This window comes from Eutrigla gurnardus (assembly GCF_963514095.1).
Source record: "Eutrigla gurnardus genome assembly, chromosome: 19".
Lineage (NCBI taxonomy): Eukaryota > Metazoa > Chordata > Actinopteri > Perciformes > Triglidae > Eutrigla > Eutrigla gurnardus.
In genome coordinates, this window is record NC_139930.1 from 11,806,969 (window position 1) to 11,827,789 (window position 20,821).

General features: G+C 44.7%; 1 protein-coding gene across 4 annotated transcripts in view; it reads left to right on the forward strand.

Moving 5' to 3' along the window:
- The first annotated feature begins 1,621 nt into the window (after positions 1–1,621).
- LOC311030020 (mediator of RNA polymerase II transcription subunit 13-like) overlaps positions 1,622–20,821 on the forward strand; it is a 66,151-nt gene continuing 46,951 nt past the window's right edge. For all 4 annotated transcript variants that reach the window (XM_084035505.1, XM_084035506.1, XM_084035507.1 and 1 more), the window contains exons 1-2: positions 1,622–2,153; positions 16,178–16,415. In XM_084035505.1, the coding sequence (XP_083891631.1) occupies positions 2,082–2,153; positions 16,178–16,415 (310 nt within the window). In that variant the 5' untranslated portion in view covers positions 1,622–2,081. The remainder of the gene's footprint in view (positions 2,154–16,177; positions 16,416–20,821) is intronic.

A 20,821-nucleotide genomic window follows, 5' to 3' on the forward strand; every position in this document is an offset into this window, starting at 1 on the left:
GACCTCGGTATTCCTAAAATATGGACCTCAACCCCTGGAAGTAACCATGGGTAACTTTGTTAAATCAATGCCTGATTTGAATATTATTCAAAATATGATCTATGATATATATATATATATATATATATATATATATATATATATATATATATGTGTGTGTGTGTGTGTGTGTGTTACAAACAGCCTAATAGTGTTATAATGTTGAGGATTGTGTGAGACTAACCTACACAGATGCCTCTTATGAAACACAGCGTGAGCTCAGTAAGTCATCCTGACCTCTATTCTGTCACATCCTCTGTGAGAACACAGTTACATTATGTAACCGATGCATCACAGATGATGAAAAAAAAAAAAAAATCTACAAAAAACAAAAACATGTAAAATCATCTTTCTTACAGACAAGATACTCTACCAACAAAGGGTGACCTAGTCATAAAGGGACTGCGGGCTGTCAGCGCGGATCTATATAAATATATAATATGCATCCATATCAAAGATAATAAACAGTACTGTAATCCCAGACTTTGATCACGTGAGCACAAACTTGGCCAAATAGGAAGGCGAGTCTCGGTAGTACGCTTCCGACCGCCATTACATTACAATGTGTGGTGGGCTGGACAAGAAAAAAAAAAAAAAAAAAAAAAAAGAAGCTACAGCGGCGCTTGGCGTAAAGCAAACAGACACCGAGGGCGAGGAGGAGGATGACATGCTCGGGTTACGCGCACACTTCTTTACCGATATAACAACACGAGAGATCAACAACGAGCGAGGAGGAAACCCGCGCGCATGTTTGCGGATTTAATTCAACAGTCGGGTCATTTCCCGACGAGGAGGAGAAGGAGGAGGATTCGCTGTTAAATGTCGCGGTGTTTTTTTTTTTTTTTTTATAAAGAAAAGATCTGCGGCATGCAACATTCTTTACGACACTGATCGGCGCCGCGCAACGTCTGTCACTTTGGCTTTAAATGTGCATTTAGAGAAAAAAAAATCTGATGTTTTTTTGTGTGTGTGCAAGACTGAGACTGCTGTGGTCGCGAGAGGACGTTTCGTAATGATATAAAACTGAAAGGAAGGAAGGATTTTTTCAACCCTCGGCTCGTCGTTTTCCTGCTGGCGGAGTACGAGAGTGTAGTTTGTTCTCGTGTGAACGCTCGGACTCATGGTTCGAGGTGACCGGGGAACCCGCTCCACTTTGTCCGCCCCGCCACGGAGGAGCTCCGGTGGGGGGGAGGAGGAGGGCTTTTTTTCTCGACCCCTGGTCCGTTTAACTGAAGAGCAACAGAGGGATTAAAAAAAAAAACCCTTCCAGCTCGCGGCGCCCCGTTTGCGCGAGGGCACACTGGGCTCGCATTGTGCGAGGAACGGTCGCGGTGAGAAAGGAGGCTATAAATAGCTGCTCGCGCAATTCTCGAAAAACTATCACAAGTGGTGCATCAGCTCGCGGAGCAGACGGAACCGCGTATCCTGCGCGTAATGGCTCGGCTTTAACTTAGCCCGATTGTTTGGTGTTTTTTTTTTTTTTTTGCAGAGCGTGATATTTTTTTTTAAAAGGAAGTTTTGACTGTTAATTTCGCATTTTTGTCTGGGGGGGTGGGTGGGTGGTGGGTGCTGTTGGACGGCGCGGAAGAAGAAGAAAAAAAAAGGAGTCGCTTCCCCATGGATTATGCTCATTTAACGATGAAAACTCTCCGCGGAAAGACTGCCGTGGAAACAGGCTGACCTCCCTCCCGTGCGTGGATTGAAATGGATACGTCTCCGCGCTCTCCGCCTTTTGACAGCGATCACATTTGGAACCGCCTGACCCGGTTTGCAACAATGTTTTGATCCCCGCGCACGCTTTGGATTTACATTACAACGTCTCCTTTTTTCTCTCCCCCCTGAATACGCCCATTCCTCTGCCATCCCGAGTCCATTCTCTGGACCTCTCGTGAGCTTATAATAAGCCTGCTCGGTTATTATTATTATTTTTTTTTTTTGGAGGCAGACTCGCACGGGAACCGGATTTGTCAGCCCTGCTCGGTGCTTCTACCGATGTAGGATTTCGACATGCCCAGCGCTGACGACCCCAACGGCGGACGATTATGACTACAACGGCGAATTGGGTGGCTAACGGGGCAAGCCTTGAGGACTGCCACTCCAACATCTTCTCTCTGGTACAGTATGACGTCCGCGAGGCATGCCCGTCACAGACACGCGAGTCGGTTGTGATTGACAAGTCATAAGACCGTGGGAGGCACGCGTAAATGTGTGTCTGCTGTGCAAAGGTGAACCAATAGTTGAGGCTGTTATTAGGTAATCATTAACGCGGGTTAATGGTCCGAGAATAAGCACCGTATTTTACCTCTAAGCCTGTGATGATAAGACATCTCAGCCCAGAGGCTAAAATCAACATTTAACAAAAAAAAAAAAAAGGCATATCTCACAAGGTTTGAAATGATACATTATCAAATGTTACTAAAACAAAGCCACTACTTGTTTTGGCATGTGTTTGCATTTTTCCTTGGCATGTGTTTGGCAGATGAACAACATATCAACACTCATTTTTCTCTCCATTAAGAGCACAGTGTGCTCTGGCCTATCCCCCCCCCCCCTTTTAAATAATCATTTCACTGGAACTCTGTTGCATTGCCAAGCAACTAACTTGGAAAGAAGGTGAACTGCTGCCTCTCTTAAATATGTCTAAAGCCAGAGAATAAAAAACAAGAGGATTTCTCATCTCCTTGTGCAGATCTATATAAATGGCTTATTATACATGGGGAATATTAAAGATAATATTGTCTGAATTGAGCAACATTTTTTTTGGATAAAAACTTGATGTGTCGATAACGTCTCCCGGAGAAGGGAAGGTTAATAAGATTTTGACAGACAGCAGCATGTATCAAACACACAGCGGAATCGCCACTTTCACACTCACTTTATCTGGAAAAAAGGGTGTTTTTGGACTCCACAGGCCGTATCATTTTTCTTGCAGTAGCCTCTGGTTTTTGTGAGCCAACGGTGTGTTTTCACAGTTTCCGTCCTGCGATCGGCGAGTTAACTGTCCCACTACAACAGGCGGCCAAGTGGAAAGGCATGCAGCAAGACGGGCACGGGCTGCTGAGAACCACAACAGCACAGAGGTCCTGAGGGCTTTTTAGGTGATCATGCAGGTTGTCCACCGGCGGCGGCGGCGTCCGACCCCCGTTACACCACACGGGTTAGACGGAAGCTGAAGAAGCACATGTTGCATGGTGTGGGTTTCCCTTGTTTTTGTTTGGATGGATAGAGAAGAGGGAAGGAAACGTTGTAATCATCACACAGCTTACGGAAATCTCCAGCATTTCAAACAAAGCACTGTCAGTTCTTCCTTCGCTTATGTTTCAGTGGCTTTTCTGGCTGTAAACGGAGAGAGAGAGAGACAGAGATGCGAGATAGCATCTTAAGCTATTCAAAGGCATCTCGTTTGAATTTCTGAACACTGCTGCGTAAATAAATGCAACAGGGCTCCGGCATCAGACGTTTTAAATTCTGTCCACCTGCCATGTAACCGTCGACGGCGGCGAATTACGTCTGTCAGCAGCCCGGTTGAGGTTATTCCCTCGTGGAACAAGCTTTCATTCACTCCGCCGCGGCGTTGTTGGCCATGGTGCTGACCCCCGTGAACATCCCTTTCAAACCCAGGGAGAAAGAGACCATCCATCAGCTGGCTCGTTGAGAATATTTATGACTGGCTAGTGCCACAGTGGTTGCTCACTGGCAGGGCTCCTGCGGTGAAGTCCAGGTCCCGAACAAAGCACTAATGAGACACCGAGTGTCCTGGTTAGAGGATGCGACTGAGACAAAGAGACAGACGGAGGGATGCAGATCGCATCCTGATCTGGAAAAACGAGACGTTTGTGTTCGGCGAGCCGAAGGAGTGGAGGCTGAAGTGCTGTCGATATCGCTGGAATCAGGTGCGAGTATTGATCCGGCACAAGACGACGCGGAAACATATTTATCGTATATGCATAATTGCTCAGTTGTGATTTCCTGCGTGCATTTGACAACTAATTACTTGGTTTTATGCGGAAAACAATTACTTGATTAATTGACTGGTCGATCTATTAATAATTGGAAATCTTTGGTCAAGAAAACAGGCTTTTCTCTGTTATTGTAATTGTGTTTTGTTTTGGCTCTTTCAGCAATGAGAGAATGTCATTTTTGTTTGTAGGAAAATGTGATTTCATAGAGTTAAAATAAACCAAATGATACTATTTATTAGACGCATATTTAGAGTTCCACAGATGACGAGAGTGCGAGCTATGAGGTGAGATATTTCCTCACTTGTGGCGATCTGCTTACATAAAGGTCTCGTGGCGAACCATCGAGCCCGCTTGTCTGGCAGCCTGTTGAACGGCATTCCGACATACACTAACCTCGTACGTCGGGTTTACCAGCTGTTATTGCAGCCCGCATCAATAAAAAGTACCTTCTTTTTTTAAAAGAAAGTGTAAGTGCTCATACTGTGGGACTTTATGGAGACGCAGCGGATTACCACCATGTGCTCTTTGCGAGGCCGGTGTCACATACTTGAGTTTGCCTGTCCACGACCTGAAAAACAACTGTCTTGTGTTGCTGGCCATAGTCCGTCTGTGGAAAAGGAAAAGGAAAAGGAACCTTGTAAGTGGGAGAAAAAGATCCGAGCTGGTGTGCTGAGTCCAGGCTGGGACAGAAGGAGGGGAAGAAGGGTGGAGGACGAGAGGAGGAACAGAGGAATGTTTTCAGCCCGAAAGAGCGAGCGAGACTGCAGCAGGAATCTGTTTTCATTTTAGGAAAGTATTATGACTGATGTGCATTTCCTGACTGCTAGCCTCAGCCTATTCGAGAGAGAGGAACGGTGAGAGTGAGACAGAGCAAGGGAGAAAATTAAAGAGGGAGGAACGTAATGAGAGAGAGGGAGAGGAGAAACAGTCATTTTTTCTGTGGACTGGGCCGGTTCTTTGGAGGCCGACACCAGAGTCTCAGCCTGAATATGAAATGCAGGGAGACAGTCGAGAGCCTCACGACGCAGGAAACCTCAGTGTGTGTGTGTGCATGTGTGTGTGTGTGTATTGTAAACACTGGAAACCATCTAGACTCGGGAGACAAACTTCAAACACCCATCACATTATGCACACAGACAAACACACTCACACACACACATGGATGCATTCGCCAACACGGAAAGGAGGGGAAACAAGGCGCGTGAACATATGTATCGCAAACGCAACACACATGCACAAGCTGCATCTTCCACCCACGCCCGCGCGTGTTTCATCTCCTTTATTTGGGACGCAGCCTTGTGCAAACATGCGTTCGAACGCAGCAGCACCCTTAATTAAAGGACTTCCTCCGTCCCCTCCAAACTGGTAATTAAGTGTCCTCAAGTGGAGGTCTAATGTGATCAACGGAGGTGCTCATTAGCCAAACTGTATTCCAATAGAGACCTCGCACGTATAATAATGATGCTACTGGCTGGCGTGGAGGCGGCGCGCTAAGAGATGAGGCTGGGAGAATAACATTAAAGGCAGCGTCTTGATTTATGGCAGGTGAGCGGCCGTGCCTTGTAAGAAGAAGCAGGTAATCTGGGACGGAGCCTTTTTATAACACGGCCTGTTTGCATTTCCTCGTTATTAATGGCGGCGGATGATGCGATGATGCTCAGGGATGAGAAAGAGGCGGGGGTTGGACGGAGCGCGTTTCACCGTCTGCCGGGCCAACGAATCGCTCAAGGTGGAGTCGATTGAGCCGAATGTTGGTACTGATATCAAAACAATGTGATTCAAGCATCTTGCTTTGAGAAATCACTTATCAAAAGATGTTTTTAAATAATAAACTAGTGCCCGACCAAAAAAAAAAATGGTAAGCGACATGTAATTCTGGTGTGCTGTAAACACAACAAGCACACTGGCTTCCCATTTATATCTGTGATGAAATTGGAACAAGTACATTTTTCTTCTTGGAAAATCTGAGACATGTGTGACACCACTCCAAATGCTGATATCCTATGGTAATTGTCAATAATTCTCCCAAAAAACATACTTTGACAAAAAAAGGTTAAAAGACCACGAAATAGGGACCTAATATTTCTATCTAATGTTATTATTTAGACCATTGGTTCCAGGATGTAGAGTACCTTCCTGCTAGCTAGCTGTAACTATGCTAAGCTACATGGATCTGATGTTGGTTGGGAGTCTGGATGAACTAGTCGGCGTTATCCACTCAAGCCAGTGTGTCGCTATGTTAGCAACACACTGCTGGTGCTGAAGGGAAGCTAAAGAGATGCAAGGCACAAATGTCACATCCTTTTGGATTTTCCCAGCAAAACCCTCCCGGGTCCTTTAGATAGAAACCAGTCCACCGGCTGTTATCGGCAGCTGCAGCGGTGGATGTGATGTTCATATTGAGACATCTACGGATGACATTGAAGCCACGCCAGCCTCCTCTCGCACAAGGAGAGGATGAGTCCAGGTTTCCAGCATCCCCCCCGGTCTCCTGCCCTACGGAGCAGCTCCATCTGGTTGCTTCTCGCGGAACAGTCCACCCCCCCTACGCCCAACCTGTGCTTTTGGCTGCGCTTGTTTGCAATTCTGACAACCAGCGTTGGATTCACCTGGAGACCGTTTGTGACGCCGCCCACTAATCTGCCCCTGTCACTGCAGTGGGGATCTCTTGTCGTCGCCGTAGGCTTTGAACCCGGCGACGGGGCCCACCCGTGTGAACATGGCGTTCTGTCACACACACACGTAGTCCGCTGCCAGAACAAAAAATGATTTGATAACAAGGATCGCTCGCTCGTGTCTATCAAATTCTCCCAGAGTGCAGCGGTGGGTCCCGTCGGAGCGGCAGGCTTGTCGGGGCTCCTGCCACAGAGGTGGAGAGCGGTTCAAAGGCAGGGCAAGGAGGGAGGGAACCACCGCTGGTCCCGGAGCTGGAAATGGGACGGGATGGGCAGGAGTATTTTGGAGCACGGTGGCTCGAGTGTGAAATATGTAAGCCCTGCAGGGCCAGCTGTGTTCTATTCTTAGCGCCCGCTGGTGTTCCTGCATGCGTGCAGGGCGACAGAAGGCTGAGTGGGACCGGAGGACTGGGAGGAATGGGCAGTGGCCGCTGCCAAGGAAGTGCTCGTGATTGCTGGAGAGTCAGCTAGTTAGCTGGCGATCGATCGATTTGAACCACGTCACGGTCGGTTTTACTGACTTAAGTAAAAGTGATCGCAGTGTACTTTGATATCAAAGTACTCATTATGCAGAATGATCCCCTTTTATATGTACAAGACAGCTGCATTAGTTTGTAAGCAGCGTTTTAGTAGGTGGTTGAGGTGGAGCTAATTGTAACCTCTATGTATAACTTTGGGGGATGACTGTTTATATTGTTTTGTGCTGCAAAGAAAACTCACATTAAAAGGATGTATTTAGTAGTTGAGTCATTTCAACCAGTTTTCAGGAGAATTTGTTCCCAATTTTTTCTGGCAATCGGAATAAGAGAGATCACAACTCCTACAATAAATACAATATTTCACTTGTTTGTGTGCAGTATGCAAAGGAAAGTAACTGGGAATGATGTAATGAAGTTGTTGAACAGTTACATCAGAATTGTTCTTATATAGTAAGTAAATATTTGTCCAACGCTGCTGAATGTAGTTGTTCTGTCTCCTGCAGCGAGACACACTTACTTTCCTACACGCCGGCGTTCCTCCCCTACAGATTAACCCCACTTTCCTCCGAGCTATTACAGTTTGGATGTGTGCTGCTGCAGCTACGCTGCCTCTGGTCTGAACCCGACTGAGGCCGCTTTGTCCTTTTGGTAAATAAATTCCAGAAACAGATAAAACTTGTTTTCGATGCTGTTGCTGCTGCTGCTGCTGCTGCTGCTGCTGCTCCATCACGTGATCTGTTTGCAATCTCTTCACCTGACTGCAGACACCTTGACAAAGAGAATTTTCTTTTAGAAGGGAGATACTGACCTGCTTGTAACTGGGCAAATATTTTCTGCAAGCCAGACAGCTTTGCCAATATCATGGTTGGCTGGGATTCAATCGCAGTTAAAGCACACTTAGGTTAAAGGGTGTCTTTTTAGAGCTGCGAAACAAGGGAGAGCGAAAAAACATTCATGTTGGCTGCCGCGCCGTTGCAAATTCTAATTATCATGTGTTCATGTTCCATTGAGAGATTATCTGCGACCAATCAGACGGGTACTTGATGAGAACAAACACATTATGTGCAGACTGTTGATTCACAGCCGTTTGTGGTGCATTGATTCTCCCTCTGCTGCCAAAACGGGGCTCTCTTTCATCTTGAATTAGGCAGACACCCATGATTTTTCAGATGCTAATGGAAATTCGCACAGCTCAATTTTCGTCCTGGCTTTGCCACACAGAATAAATGGACTTTGCAGTATGAAATTGAGACACAAAGGGTTTGATGGAGTGTTTACCAAGCATGACTGAGTGAGCGCCGAGCCGCGGGGCTAAGTGTTTAGGCAGGGTGGCGTTGGCAGTGATACGGACATGCCATGGTACTGTTTTATCTGTTGCACTGAGTGAATGGACAGGAGGACTCGAGTGATAATATATGACTCTGTGTGTGTGTGTGTGTGTGTGTGTGTGTGTGTGTGTGTGTGTGTGTTAGCAGAAGTGCAGTGGGACTTCCACTCCCATGTAGTAAACAAACAGATTACAGACGCAGCCAGGTGAGTTGCAGGTTGCAACCTGTTAAGGTGTGACCTACACTGAAGTTTAGCCCTTATGTCCTGCACCCCCCCCACACACACACACACACACACACACACACACACACACACACACACACACACACACACACACACTCACACACACACGGGGGTATGGCTGCTTTCCTGTTTTTTCCTGCTTCATATTTTGTTTATCTGGCGTGTAATGAAACAAGGAGAAGTCATGCTGATTCATACGAGGCTGTCATTTGATCTGAAAATGGCATCCCCGTGGAAAATATAAAAAAAAATCAATGCTGGAAATTACAAGCCAAATTACATATTTTTTTTCATACTGCTAATATGCCATTTGCCCAATTTTGGGAACAATTGGACTATTAACTACTTGTAGGCATTTCAGAAGCCTCCATGCAGTGCTAATTGTACAATTACTGCGTTGGATCCTCTCGTTCTCTCGCCGAAGAAACCCGGCGTGGTAATCCTACACTGCAATGTTCATGTCTTGCTTCTGGTAATCCCAGGACTTTCCTGACTCATGCGCGACATGCTCGATAATATCTTCAGCCACATTCGAGCTTATAAATTCCAGCTGCAAGGGGACGGACGGAGGTGTGGCTGTGCTCTGCGGAGACGACATGCACAGACTTACAGTGCACTCCTTTGTGATTTTTATACTGGAGATTGAAATATTATATTCCCACTGTAACCCTGGAGACAGAAGTCTCCAAAAATGTAATACCTTGCTGAATTCCTATAGATGTTGTATGTTGCCTAGCAACTGTTTAAAAAAAATAATAAATACTTTTGCTCTCTGTCTTGTTTTTCCTTCTTCGTGATCATCAGTTTTTCCGTCTTTGTCCCCGTCTTTCTGCTCACCTCTCCCTCCCAGTGGCTTGTCACGGTTAATTAAGTTACACCAGAGACACCAGTGAAGCAGAGACTGGTTTATTTATTTGCACGTTAATAATTTAGGCTAAGCAGGGCCACTGCTTTAGCCTGTCCCGCAACGCTCTAAAAGCACCCTGACGCTACAGCTCTGTGTTGATTTATTTGCCGAGTGGCTGGGGGGGGATCTCGTCGGTCCCTTTCAGATGCTGCAGTGCCCCGGACGCGACGTCTCGCTGTCCTCATTGGCCCTCCGCCGCCGCCGTCCTCCCGCCCTCTCTTTGTGTCAGGTGAGAAGTCGCGGCTTGATGGAGGCTTTCTGCAGCGTGATTGGCAGGTCTATCCGTCACTCAGCCCCGGGGACTCTCGCTGCTCTAATTAGGTCGCTTGGCTCGCTCACCTCCCAGGGCTGGATGCTACAGCAGAACACAGATCAAATGACTGCCCCTCGGTTTGTTGGGACTCGTAAAGGTGGAAGGCAGAGGGAAAAAAAAAAGCATGTGTGTAGTGTCTGCAGCCCCAGAGGCCTTTTCCCTACACCTGTTTGGTGCTTTTGTGTCGCTCCCGCTCCCTGACAAGTGCAGTAATGTGCATCGCTCTTCATTTGTGGTGCAAAATGCCAGAGGGGGAGCGCGACTCCTTGTGGGTTAATTTGATATCAGTGGGTTAATTGATGAAGGGGGAGTCGTTGCCTGTTCTGATTCCTGCCACCGGCTCTTCTAGCTGGTGACTTCTCACTGCTGACTTAGCAGCAGAACCACCTTCAGTGTCTTTGTTCGTTGTTGTTTTTCACATTGACCTGCTTCAACATATCCGCTCCGATGTGTTCAAGAAAAATGCTTTCATTAAAGCTGTAATCCTTAAGATTTCACTCCTGGTTGATGGTTGTTTAATATCGCAGAAAAACACTCTCCAAGCAGCTGCTTTGTCAGGAATACAACAGTTGTAACTGTTCCCAGTGCAGCCAAACAAAACCTCTTTGCTCTTTTGCATCCACGATTTCACGATGTCATTTTCTCTACGGCTGGTTTCATGTGGTCTGGTTATTAAAAATGGATCTGTTAAAAATGGCCATTGTCTGGATGTTCTGTGGTCAACACTAACCCTTTCATTTCCTGCAACGGCTTCAAAATAAAAGCTGCCCTTGGAGAGAGAGAGAGAATGAGCAGTAAAGAGTGAGGCCGATATCAAGAGAGAGATGAAATTACAGGAGGTAAAGCCTGATTACGTATGCTCTATTGTTTCTTGTGTGTAGATAGGCAAATTGAATCTAGCGCGGAAATGGACGACTCCACCACGAACAGTGAAAACCGCAATATAGAGATGCAAACCTAGAATGTCAATCCAAAAGACGGGTTTGATGTCATGAATATCTTAAGGAGTGTAACTTTAAATAAACGCGTTTCTGCTGAAGCGACGGATAAGTTGTGTTGGGTCAATTCTTCCACAGTTAGAAATAATCCGCCCGAACCCCAGCTCTTTGACGTTGAATGAAAGAGAGACGGATGGCGTTGTATTCGTCTGATAAAGCCCGCGAGTCTTATCGAAGGACTCGCGGCTGGCATGACAAGTGACCCGGACCCGCCCCAAATATTGGCAGCCTGTCAAGCGTCTAAACTGATTTGACGTTGATGAGATAGCTATGCCACTCTAACAGAATAAGTGTTTCACTTGTGCCAGAGTAGGTAAAACTGCTGATACGTGCCGTCTCTCAATTGCCTAAAGTGCCTCCTTTGTCAGCCTATCAGACTGCGAGGCTCTTACGCTGTTGTGCGATGCCTAAAGAAGTGGCATCTCTCTAAGATGATCTCTGACAGCTTTGATGGAGCACTAGACTCCACTTGGACGGAAAAAAACTTTCACATCAGCTACAGTTCTGATAGAAAAGTCTCGTTAATGAAGCTCAAACATCATTTATTAAAGTTTCCACTGTAAGTAAGCTTCACATGCATATTGAAGTATTATTAAAAGTACTTTTTCATGCAAGTGAAAGGAAGCGTGTTTAAATATGCTGTCATTGCATGCGGCCTCTGTCCCAGGCAGCTGCGAAGCCTCGTCTGTGTGGAAAAAGTCCAACACAAATATACATTCAGCTGCATGTTGGGACGTTTTAAGAGGTTCGCTCAAAAGGTCCTGGAAGTTTTTTTTTTTTTTTTTTTGTGAGAAGTGCATGTCAAGTGTGTTTTCCTCTCGGCGTTGCTATCTAAGTAGCGGCGGCTTCCTCCGGTACGCAGAACACAGTATATCACGTCGTATGTGTCTGTGGTTCAGACAAACCTTTAATTCTCTTTTTCTGTGGAAGTCACGTGGTTCATCCAGCGCTTTCAGTTTGAGCTATGTATGCCAAAGATTAAAGTTCTGACTTCATATTTCCCCTTGATTACAAGCACATGTCTGGTGCACCGAGGCTGACCTCTGGTTGGGATACGGATTATGTTTTTTTTTCTGAGCAGGCTCTGTTCACCTTAGATATTCCGGACTCTCTGGTTTTAAGTTCCGATTTTGAAATCAGTCTTCAAAGATGACAAAACCGTGTAAAGTAATTCTGCCTCACTGGCAGAAACTGAAAAGGGGGGGGAGTGTTTAATAGAATACTACAGATAGAGCACAATCTTCCCGCTCCTCTGTGCTAACACACAGGAAATATTCAGGAAAGATAAGGTCGGCTGTTCTATTGCCTCTGTTTACCAGACAAAAAGACATAAAGAGAGGAATAACACAAAGGAGGGAGCGAGGGAGAACCTCAGATCCTCCTGGGTGTCAGCGGTTCAATAGACGTCCGTGACGGAGGGCGAGTGCTGAGAGATGAGAGGGAGAATGGAGACGAGAAAGATAATAGAGGTGAGAGCGAGGTCAGAGCTTTGGTCGGTCTTAGCAATGGGAGGAAAAAAAAGCTCTTGTTTTCGGCCCCTGCTCTCAATCAGAAATTAAACCAGCTAACCAACAGAACGGGGAGCTCGGAGGAGCGGCCGGCTTTATTGACAGCGGAGTGAAATGCGCCCCGTCTTTTTTTTTTTCCCTTGACCCCTTCGACTTCTTCGCCCCGCGGTAGTTTTTAAAAGAGACGGAGACTTCCGCGTAGAATAATCGTTTATTTGCTCTTTGGTGCTTTTCATGGATGGCCAAGGAATTTTTTGCTGCTTTGGGTCCGTGTTTGCTCCCCGTCGGCTTTCTTCACAAACGCATGTATGGAGTCGCACCAAACGCATAATCATCACCAGCAGCTCATGACAAGAAAATACAGTTCTGTCAAGTTCATGTTGCTCAGATTACTGAGAGTAAAATCCCAGTTGTCCATCACAGATGTTTTTGCTGCAGTTCCCATCTAAAACACCACTTATTAGGTCCATGCTTGGTCCAGATAATTATGTGATTAGTGGACACTTGGACACCAACCTTATTATATCAACAATGAAAGCTATAAAACAAGAGTTGTATTTATTTGTCTGACTCTGATTTGCCGAGATAATAGCCGGGCACGCTTCAGCCGGGGTTTTTTTTTTTTAAACCACTGGTATCGCTGTGAGTCGGCGACCTCCATTGGTGCGGATGCAGATGCAGATCTCAGCCGTCATCACTGACAAATAACTGGATATCAGCCGGAAATCTGTCAGTGCCTCCGAGCGCTTCAGGTCTGGGCATCATCACAGCTGCTGTGTGTGTGTGTGTGTGTGTGTGTGTGTGTGTGTGTGTGTGTGTGTGTGTGTGTGTGTGTGTGTGTGTGTGTGTGTGTGCGCAGGTATGTGTGTGTGTGTGCCAGGCTGCATGTAAATGCAGCCCTGCTCCTTTTCCTGCAACTGTGCCACAGTCCTAATCCTCCACTGGAGTTCAGCAGGGTGTTGGGTTAGTGCACCTGCGTTTGAAAGACTCCGTGCAGCCTCTGGCCATTAACTAAGGTACTTCATCTGGAAGTACAACTTGTTATTATGACCTCAAGCTATATTCCTGCACTGGAAAGTGAACAGATTTTGCCTTAAAGCCACGGAAAATGTGTTTTACTTATTGTCGCTGCGCTTGAATCTTTGACCTTCACCGTGCAGTTCGACATGAGGAGATTAATATCAGTTTCTCCCCGTAAATCTGTCTGTTTGAGACGTGCACTTAAGAGTGGGAGACATAATAGTCCAGCAGTTGAGCACCTTTTAAACAAAAATATTAGCTTACAGCAGAGGTCTCCAACGTTTTTCAGGCCAAGGACCCCTTGGCTTATAGTGACACGACTATTACATATTGTATAAAATTGTGTTGCTCATTAAACTGGGCCAATAATAACGTGAAGTGCAGCCTATAGTGCCATGTATAACAGTAATTTATAATGATGTATGTATACAGTGCTAAGCCATTCAAATACTTGTTGACAGATTCATATATTTAAATTTTAATTCTATATTGGCATTTCTACAATTTCACAACAAGATTCATGCTTATTATAGGTTGTATTCAGGTTAATGTGTATTTTTTGAAAAGATTAGGATCAAATTATTTGGTGGACCCCCTGCAGTAACTCTGCGGACCCCCTACTGAAGATCTCTGGCTTACTTATTCTTGGCTTATTTGTTTAACAAAAATGGACGTCTGTAGGTTGGCGGGTCAGCCCCTTTGGTCTGGATTTAAATAACTACAACAGTGTTGCTGTGAGATGTGACAGAAATTCACTGTATGCAATGAATGCTATAGTGGCTTTTTTTTCTGTCGTGCAAATTTTGGCTTCGTTTGAAACTGTCTTGACAGTTATTAGATGGATGTCACCGGGATGACATGAACGTGATGGATTGTAGTTGTGATCCCATTATAGCGCCATCATCTACTAAATACCTGCAACATGAATGACATGAGGTTCAGCACTAATTAGAAAACGTGTTGAACTAAGATGCTAAACGTTGTCAACATTCTACACAGAAGCATGTCAGCATGCTGTGTTAGCTGAGCTGCTAACATGGCTGTAGACTTGCCTTTTATTGCAAATACACTTTTTTGTTGTTGACATTTCACTTCTCCTCTCCTCCGCTCCCCATTCAGTAGCGGCGGACAGCTGTGTCAGACAGCAGAGAAACTTTTTGACATTGACTGGGAGTGACAAGGCAGCGCGAGCAGATGTCTTCCTCTTTGCTTTGGGAGAAACAGCATCCTTGACCTTGTCATGGCTAATTTTAGGGCTCGGGCTTATCACAGCGCCAATGTTTATATCTCCCATTACACACACTGTCATTACAGGGGCGACGTGCTTGTAATTATGGGGGCGCGTTCGGCAGCCGGGATGTTCCTAGGGGTCACATGTACCTCGCTGTGCACTCGCATATACGACGCGTTTGTTTTTAGTACGAGCGGGGACTTCCTCAAAAACATGGTTTTGACTGGATTCTTGATTCCAATGCAAACCCCAGTGACCCGGCTCACGCATACGCTTCCTCGCTCCCTCACCCGGCCTCCCAAAGACACTTGAATCATCTCCGAGCTGCTCCTTTCTACCTGTCCCCCGTGTTAAAACGGGTCAGTACTTTTTCTCTCTCTCAGCTGGCCTCGGATGTCTCGGACGCCCCCCCCCCCCTCCGAGCCATCGTGCCAAAACAAGGCAGACGAGGAGGCCGCCGAGAGATTCCCCACCTGCCTGCCAAATCACTGTCCTGTTCAACAATGCCTTTTGTGCACTCGACTCATTCATGCAGAAATACAAACATGAGGACACAAACAAACACGGGAGAAAAAAAAAAAGAGTTTCCAACACACACACACGGGCATTGTGGGAGTTACTGACTTTGTTTGCTTGTTTGCATGCGTATGAAACATTTAAAATGATGGAAGTAGAAGTTTGGCTCTTTCATAAACACCCGTCGCCCTGCGTCCTCATGTCTCACTGCGCTGCATCGTTTCTTTACAGCAGCCAGTGCAGGTATCGGCTAAATAAGGTTAGAATAACACAACGGGGAGACGTTGAGACAAGCCGAAGCGTTTACACAAGGATCACGGCCGCGTAATCAGGCAGCCGGCGACAATATAACATAATTGGACGGCGTCTGTGCGGGTTATTGATCGCATCAGCATTATCTGATGCTCTCTTTCACGTGGAAGAAATCTATGTGCACCAAAGTACAATTCCTCAAGGTTAACACCACACTAATAAGGCTGCTGTCGCGTTATGGATTTCTGCATAATGGTGGTTTTGTTCTACGATCTATTGAATGGTAGATAAATGTTAGATAACAAATTAAAAACGGGCTGCTTGATGAACAATAATGAATTGATATACAATTATACATATGACATTTATGGTTGCATCCAGTAAATCAATGATTTGGTTTGAAAAATGAGAAAAAAAAACAGGATGAAGACATCAAATATTAGAGCAAAATTACAAAACTAAAGCTATTCAATAATTAATGATATAAAAGTGAAACACAGTGCATTTGAGAAGCTTGAATGAGAGAATATTAAGAATGTTTCTTATTTTTAAATAATCTATTTAAAACATTCCAGCACTTACATTTAGTTGGACTGAATAATGAATCACTGCACATAATAATCATTACTGTATTATATGTTAAGATTATTAAATACACCGTTCGCAGCTTTAACCATGTCTCTCTCCCTCTCCTCCCCCCCGCAGGCCGAGTTGACGGGCATTAAATGGCGTTGCTACAGCTTCCGTGGCAGCGGGGAGTACGGACCCGTGATCTCGGCCCCGGCCCAGGACGACCCGGTCCTGCGCAGCTTCATGCGCTGCGTGCAGGCCAACCTGCTGTGCGTGTGGCGCCGCAAAATCAAGCCCGATGCCAAGGAGCTGTGGATCTTCTGGTGGGGCGAGGAGCCCAACCTCGCCGATGTCATTCATCATGAGCTGGAAGGTGAGAAAGGAAACGAAACGGCTTCTCTCTTCTCTCCGTCTCCGTCGTTTTCACTTTCGCTTCTGCTGTTCACGCTCTCAAAGTGTAGGTCGGAGGCTTGTGCGGACTGTTTAGTTTAACGGTTGCCTTTTTATTATCTTGCATCGGATTATACAGACTGGAAGGGTGATTACATGGAACGCAGTCATCCTGCAGTTTGTAGCGGATTGTATGTAAAACCGGCTGGGAAGCAGCAGAATGTGTGCAGATGTATGACACGGATTCCAGTTGTGCGAGTGTTAAAATAAATTCCAGTTTCACAGTAAAAGTGCCTGTTGTTACACGGGGGCTGCGTTGTCGAACACGGAGCAGGCTTCAGTGTTATGTAGATTCTTGCTGTTTAGTCTGCTGCACATTTAAGCCTCCTGCTGTTTGTTTAAGATGTGTAGGGTGCACCGATCCGGCCCTCGTATAGCGCACGTCCCAATTGTGTTTGCTTTGCAGCTCGAGTGTTTATGTGCTGCTTCAGGACTATCACTATGATGAAGCACGCAGCAATAGGATGGGATTTTTCTCGCCAGTATTTACTGTGTGTGTGTGTGCGTTGGTGAAAATTACACTGAGATATCTCACTTGAGAGAGTGCTACTGTCAGCACTATTGTACCCTATTTATGGAAACATTTTCATTATCTCACCGCGCACGTGCGTGGAAGGCTAACGTATCGACTAAGCCCCTGGAAGACAGCGAGAGGGGGAAACAGGATTATATTGGGTTTGGTTTAGCAGAACAACAGTCAGGAGGAGGGAAAAAAAAAGCAGGAATACGGGACAGAGAGGTTGACGCGCTGGGGGAGAATTTCACTTTCTCAGTTACCTCCTTAAAGCTGAGTTGATGTGAAAAAGGCCTCGTAGGCACTGCGGTATATATTTGACATATGTTCTTACTGCTGTTGGGGAGAGCCGGCGACTCAGACTGTGCCAGGATGTGTAACAGAGAGAGACACGGTGTACATTTCAATGGAGTTTGGGTTTGCATCGCTCACAGGTGCTCGGATAACGCGTTTCCTCGCTCACCCCAAACTGCCAAACATCCAGACTCCGATGATCGCCTTACAGCGAAAACGTCCTGTGACTCTATTTTTATTTTGTAGCGCTCGCTGATCTCAAAAAGAACCACGGAGGATGATAGCGATCACAAAAAAAAACACACAACAAAGTCAGTGTTTGTTTGAGTGGCAGGAATTCAGCACCCGGAGCAGAACATGTCTTACAAGAAGCCGCATAGCAAGTATGTTACATCCCGTCTCCCTTTGAGCAGCACGCCGGGGTCTAATAAAGTTAATCATCTTTGCCGATGTAATTATATTCTACAGTTATTGATTACTTAGTATTGAAGAAGTGTCAAAAGCGTAAGGATTTCTTCGCTGTTTGTTTTATAACTGTGTAGACTGGAGATTTACTCTGCTAATGCACAATTTAATACATTTGCACAGCAAGTTAATCAAAGTCAAGTCTTAGACTGACTGAGGTTTGTGTGTGTGTGTGTGTGTGTGTGTGAGTGTGTGTGTGTGTGTGTGTGTGTGTGTTTAGAGTTTAAAAGAAGAAACCATCTAATGTGATTGCTCTGACTTTAGTAGCCCTGAGTCACTTCTGCTTTTGGATTTCTTATGTTTTTAGTCAGAATTTGCCATCGTTTATCGACGAATCATATAATGGAATGTATAAAAAGAAAACGTCCACCGCAATCTCCTCGAGTTGACGTCATTCGGATGTTTTTAGTTTTTCAGATCGTCAGTTCTCCTATGTGACAAAGCAGCATATTCCCCACTGAGAAGCTGGGAGGAGCAATAGTTTGAAAATGGCTTAAACAATAAATCAATAAATCAATTCTGAAAATACAAATGAGAAAATACAAATGAGCCATCCAGTCTTTGAATTTAAAGGCTATTACCACCAATTTAACGTTATAGTGGGCTGCTCTAGTGATGCTAGTGTGGAGGGCCTCTTGACGAGGAGAATTGAAAAACTGAAACTGAATTGATTACTTACACACACACACACACACACACACACACACACACACACACACACACACACACACACACACACACACACACACACACACACACACACACAAGCAAGCTGCGTACAATTATGATAATAGGACTTCTTTACTTCTCATGTATAATCTCAGAGGTTTCCCTGTACAGTCCCCATTAAGCACTGAAAATAGCACTTGGGGTGTTGGAAGGAGCTGATAATTGTTAATTAAAGCTGGATTTCTGCCAAACAAGAATCAGTTGTAACACAGGGAATATCAGTGTTTTAAAGAGCTGCACACCTGCATTTCTATCCACTGTGAGAATGTTGTGTTCCTGTTGCCTTGACTTCTTCCTCTCGTCTCTCTGACCTGCGCTTGTCTGCTCCTCGTTTATAATTCTCCCTGTGGTTGTTACACGAAAAATCAAATCTAAAATCTGTTGAGCGGAGTAACCCTCGACGCTGTATATAAAAGCAGACGTGCGATATTGCAGCTACAATCTGGTTGAATAACGTGGAAAATTGTTTGCACATTACAATAATATTTGCGCAATTATTTTTCTGCCATCGGGACTAATGGTCCAGTTCAAGTGGTATCAGGGTACTCAGATTCACTCGGCTCATGGGGACTGAAGTAGAGAGACATTTACTTAAGTACTGTATTTACATATATTTACAGTTTATGCAATGTCATATTTCTACTACAGTTCTGAGGGAAGTAGTAGTAGCTTTTTATCTAACAGCTATAGTTACTTTTCAGATTAAGATCTTAAAGATTTTAACTTGTCATTGTGTTTTTTACACTGTTGTGTTGATCATTTTACTGAATACTTCTCCCACCACTGGTTCCTCTTTGGGAAGTTACATTCATATTCAGAATGTTAAATACAACAGTAGAATAATCACAATGTAAAGCATTAAATGACACTTTCATTTTCTCTTTTAAACTTCTTCAATATGATCAGAATCATTTTTGCTTTCATTGTTGGTCAAATCAAACCAAGAAGCTACTTGTATCAAATGAACACTTATATAATATGTCAGATCTGTTTTTTACTTCTTCCCCATCCATTCAGACATGCTGATTTACACACATTTGACTGGATGAAGCTGTCAGGCACATTCAGTGTGAATATTCAGCATGTTTTGAGTCATAGAGAAAATAGTAAAAATGTGCAAATTTTCAAAAGTGTTGTGTTGCTAGCAGAGCAGCGAATGGGGGGGATTTCAGATGGTTTCCCATGTATTGATGAAAAAAGAGGATGTTGCTTCAGATCTTTTACACAATAAGAAGAGAAAATGCAGACTCTACAATTTTAAAATCAAGTCCAGCTAAACAAGGAACTACTTTAATTGCTTGATAATCATTGCACACATTAAAAGTGTCAAAACTCGTCGGACTAAACAAATTGACACAAAAGTGTTGCTTGTGCTTTTTAAATGAAATGCAGTGCATTAATTAGTTTCTAGTATCGGCTATTAGGCAGATATAAATAATATAAACTGTGAAACCGAGAGGCGTCTCACATTTACACACAGGCTGCGCTCCTACAGGTGGGATTAGGAGTAAGTGAGTTCATCTGGCAGAGAGATGTGACCAGTTGAGTTAGAAATAATCTGAGTCCAAACTGAGAGGACACATTGACCTGCTGACAGGAAACAGAAACACAAGAAGACACTTGTGTGCTGCCTCCATGCATGCGTAGATAGATAGATAGATAGATAGATAGATAGATAGATAGATAGATAGATAGATAGATAGATAGATACTTTATTGATCCCAATGAAAGTTCAAAATGTCTATACATCTATACATAAAATCTATACATCCATGGGAGCTCCGTGCCACTGCGCAACATAAGCCTGTCCACTTTTTAGTGGTCCAATCAAATGACATGGGATGCAGAGATATGTTTTGTTGGTTATTATTCATGCAAACATGGTAATATTATTTTTCTATATTATATTTGCCATATCATGTAACTATCGCCAAACGCTGCTGGAAGGAGAGAAAATAACCCAAAACCAAATCAAATACAAAAACCTTATGATTACGGTGGCTGTGGAGATGGAGGAGCCATGAATCTTCCAGTGTGACTGGAGTGTAAAAACTGCTCGCGTCTAAATAAATCATGCCTTTTGAGATCGTGCCAGCAGTGTGAGCAGCTATGATCTAGTATTACCTCTCTGCTCCTCTCTCACTGTACTCCAGCGCTCTCCCATATTGTCTTTTGGTATGTTGGCGTGTGTGTGTGTGTGTGTGCGTGTGTGTGTGTGTGTTTGTTACAGTTGGAGAGGAAACAGAATTAATGTGAATTAATGTGTCGAGTCGTCAGCATGTTGCAGGCGGAGACAAAGTGACATATTTTGGACATGAGTCATAAAT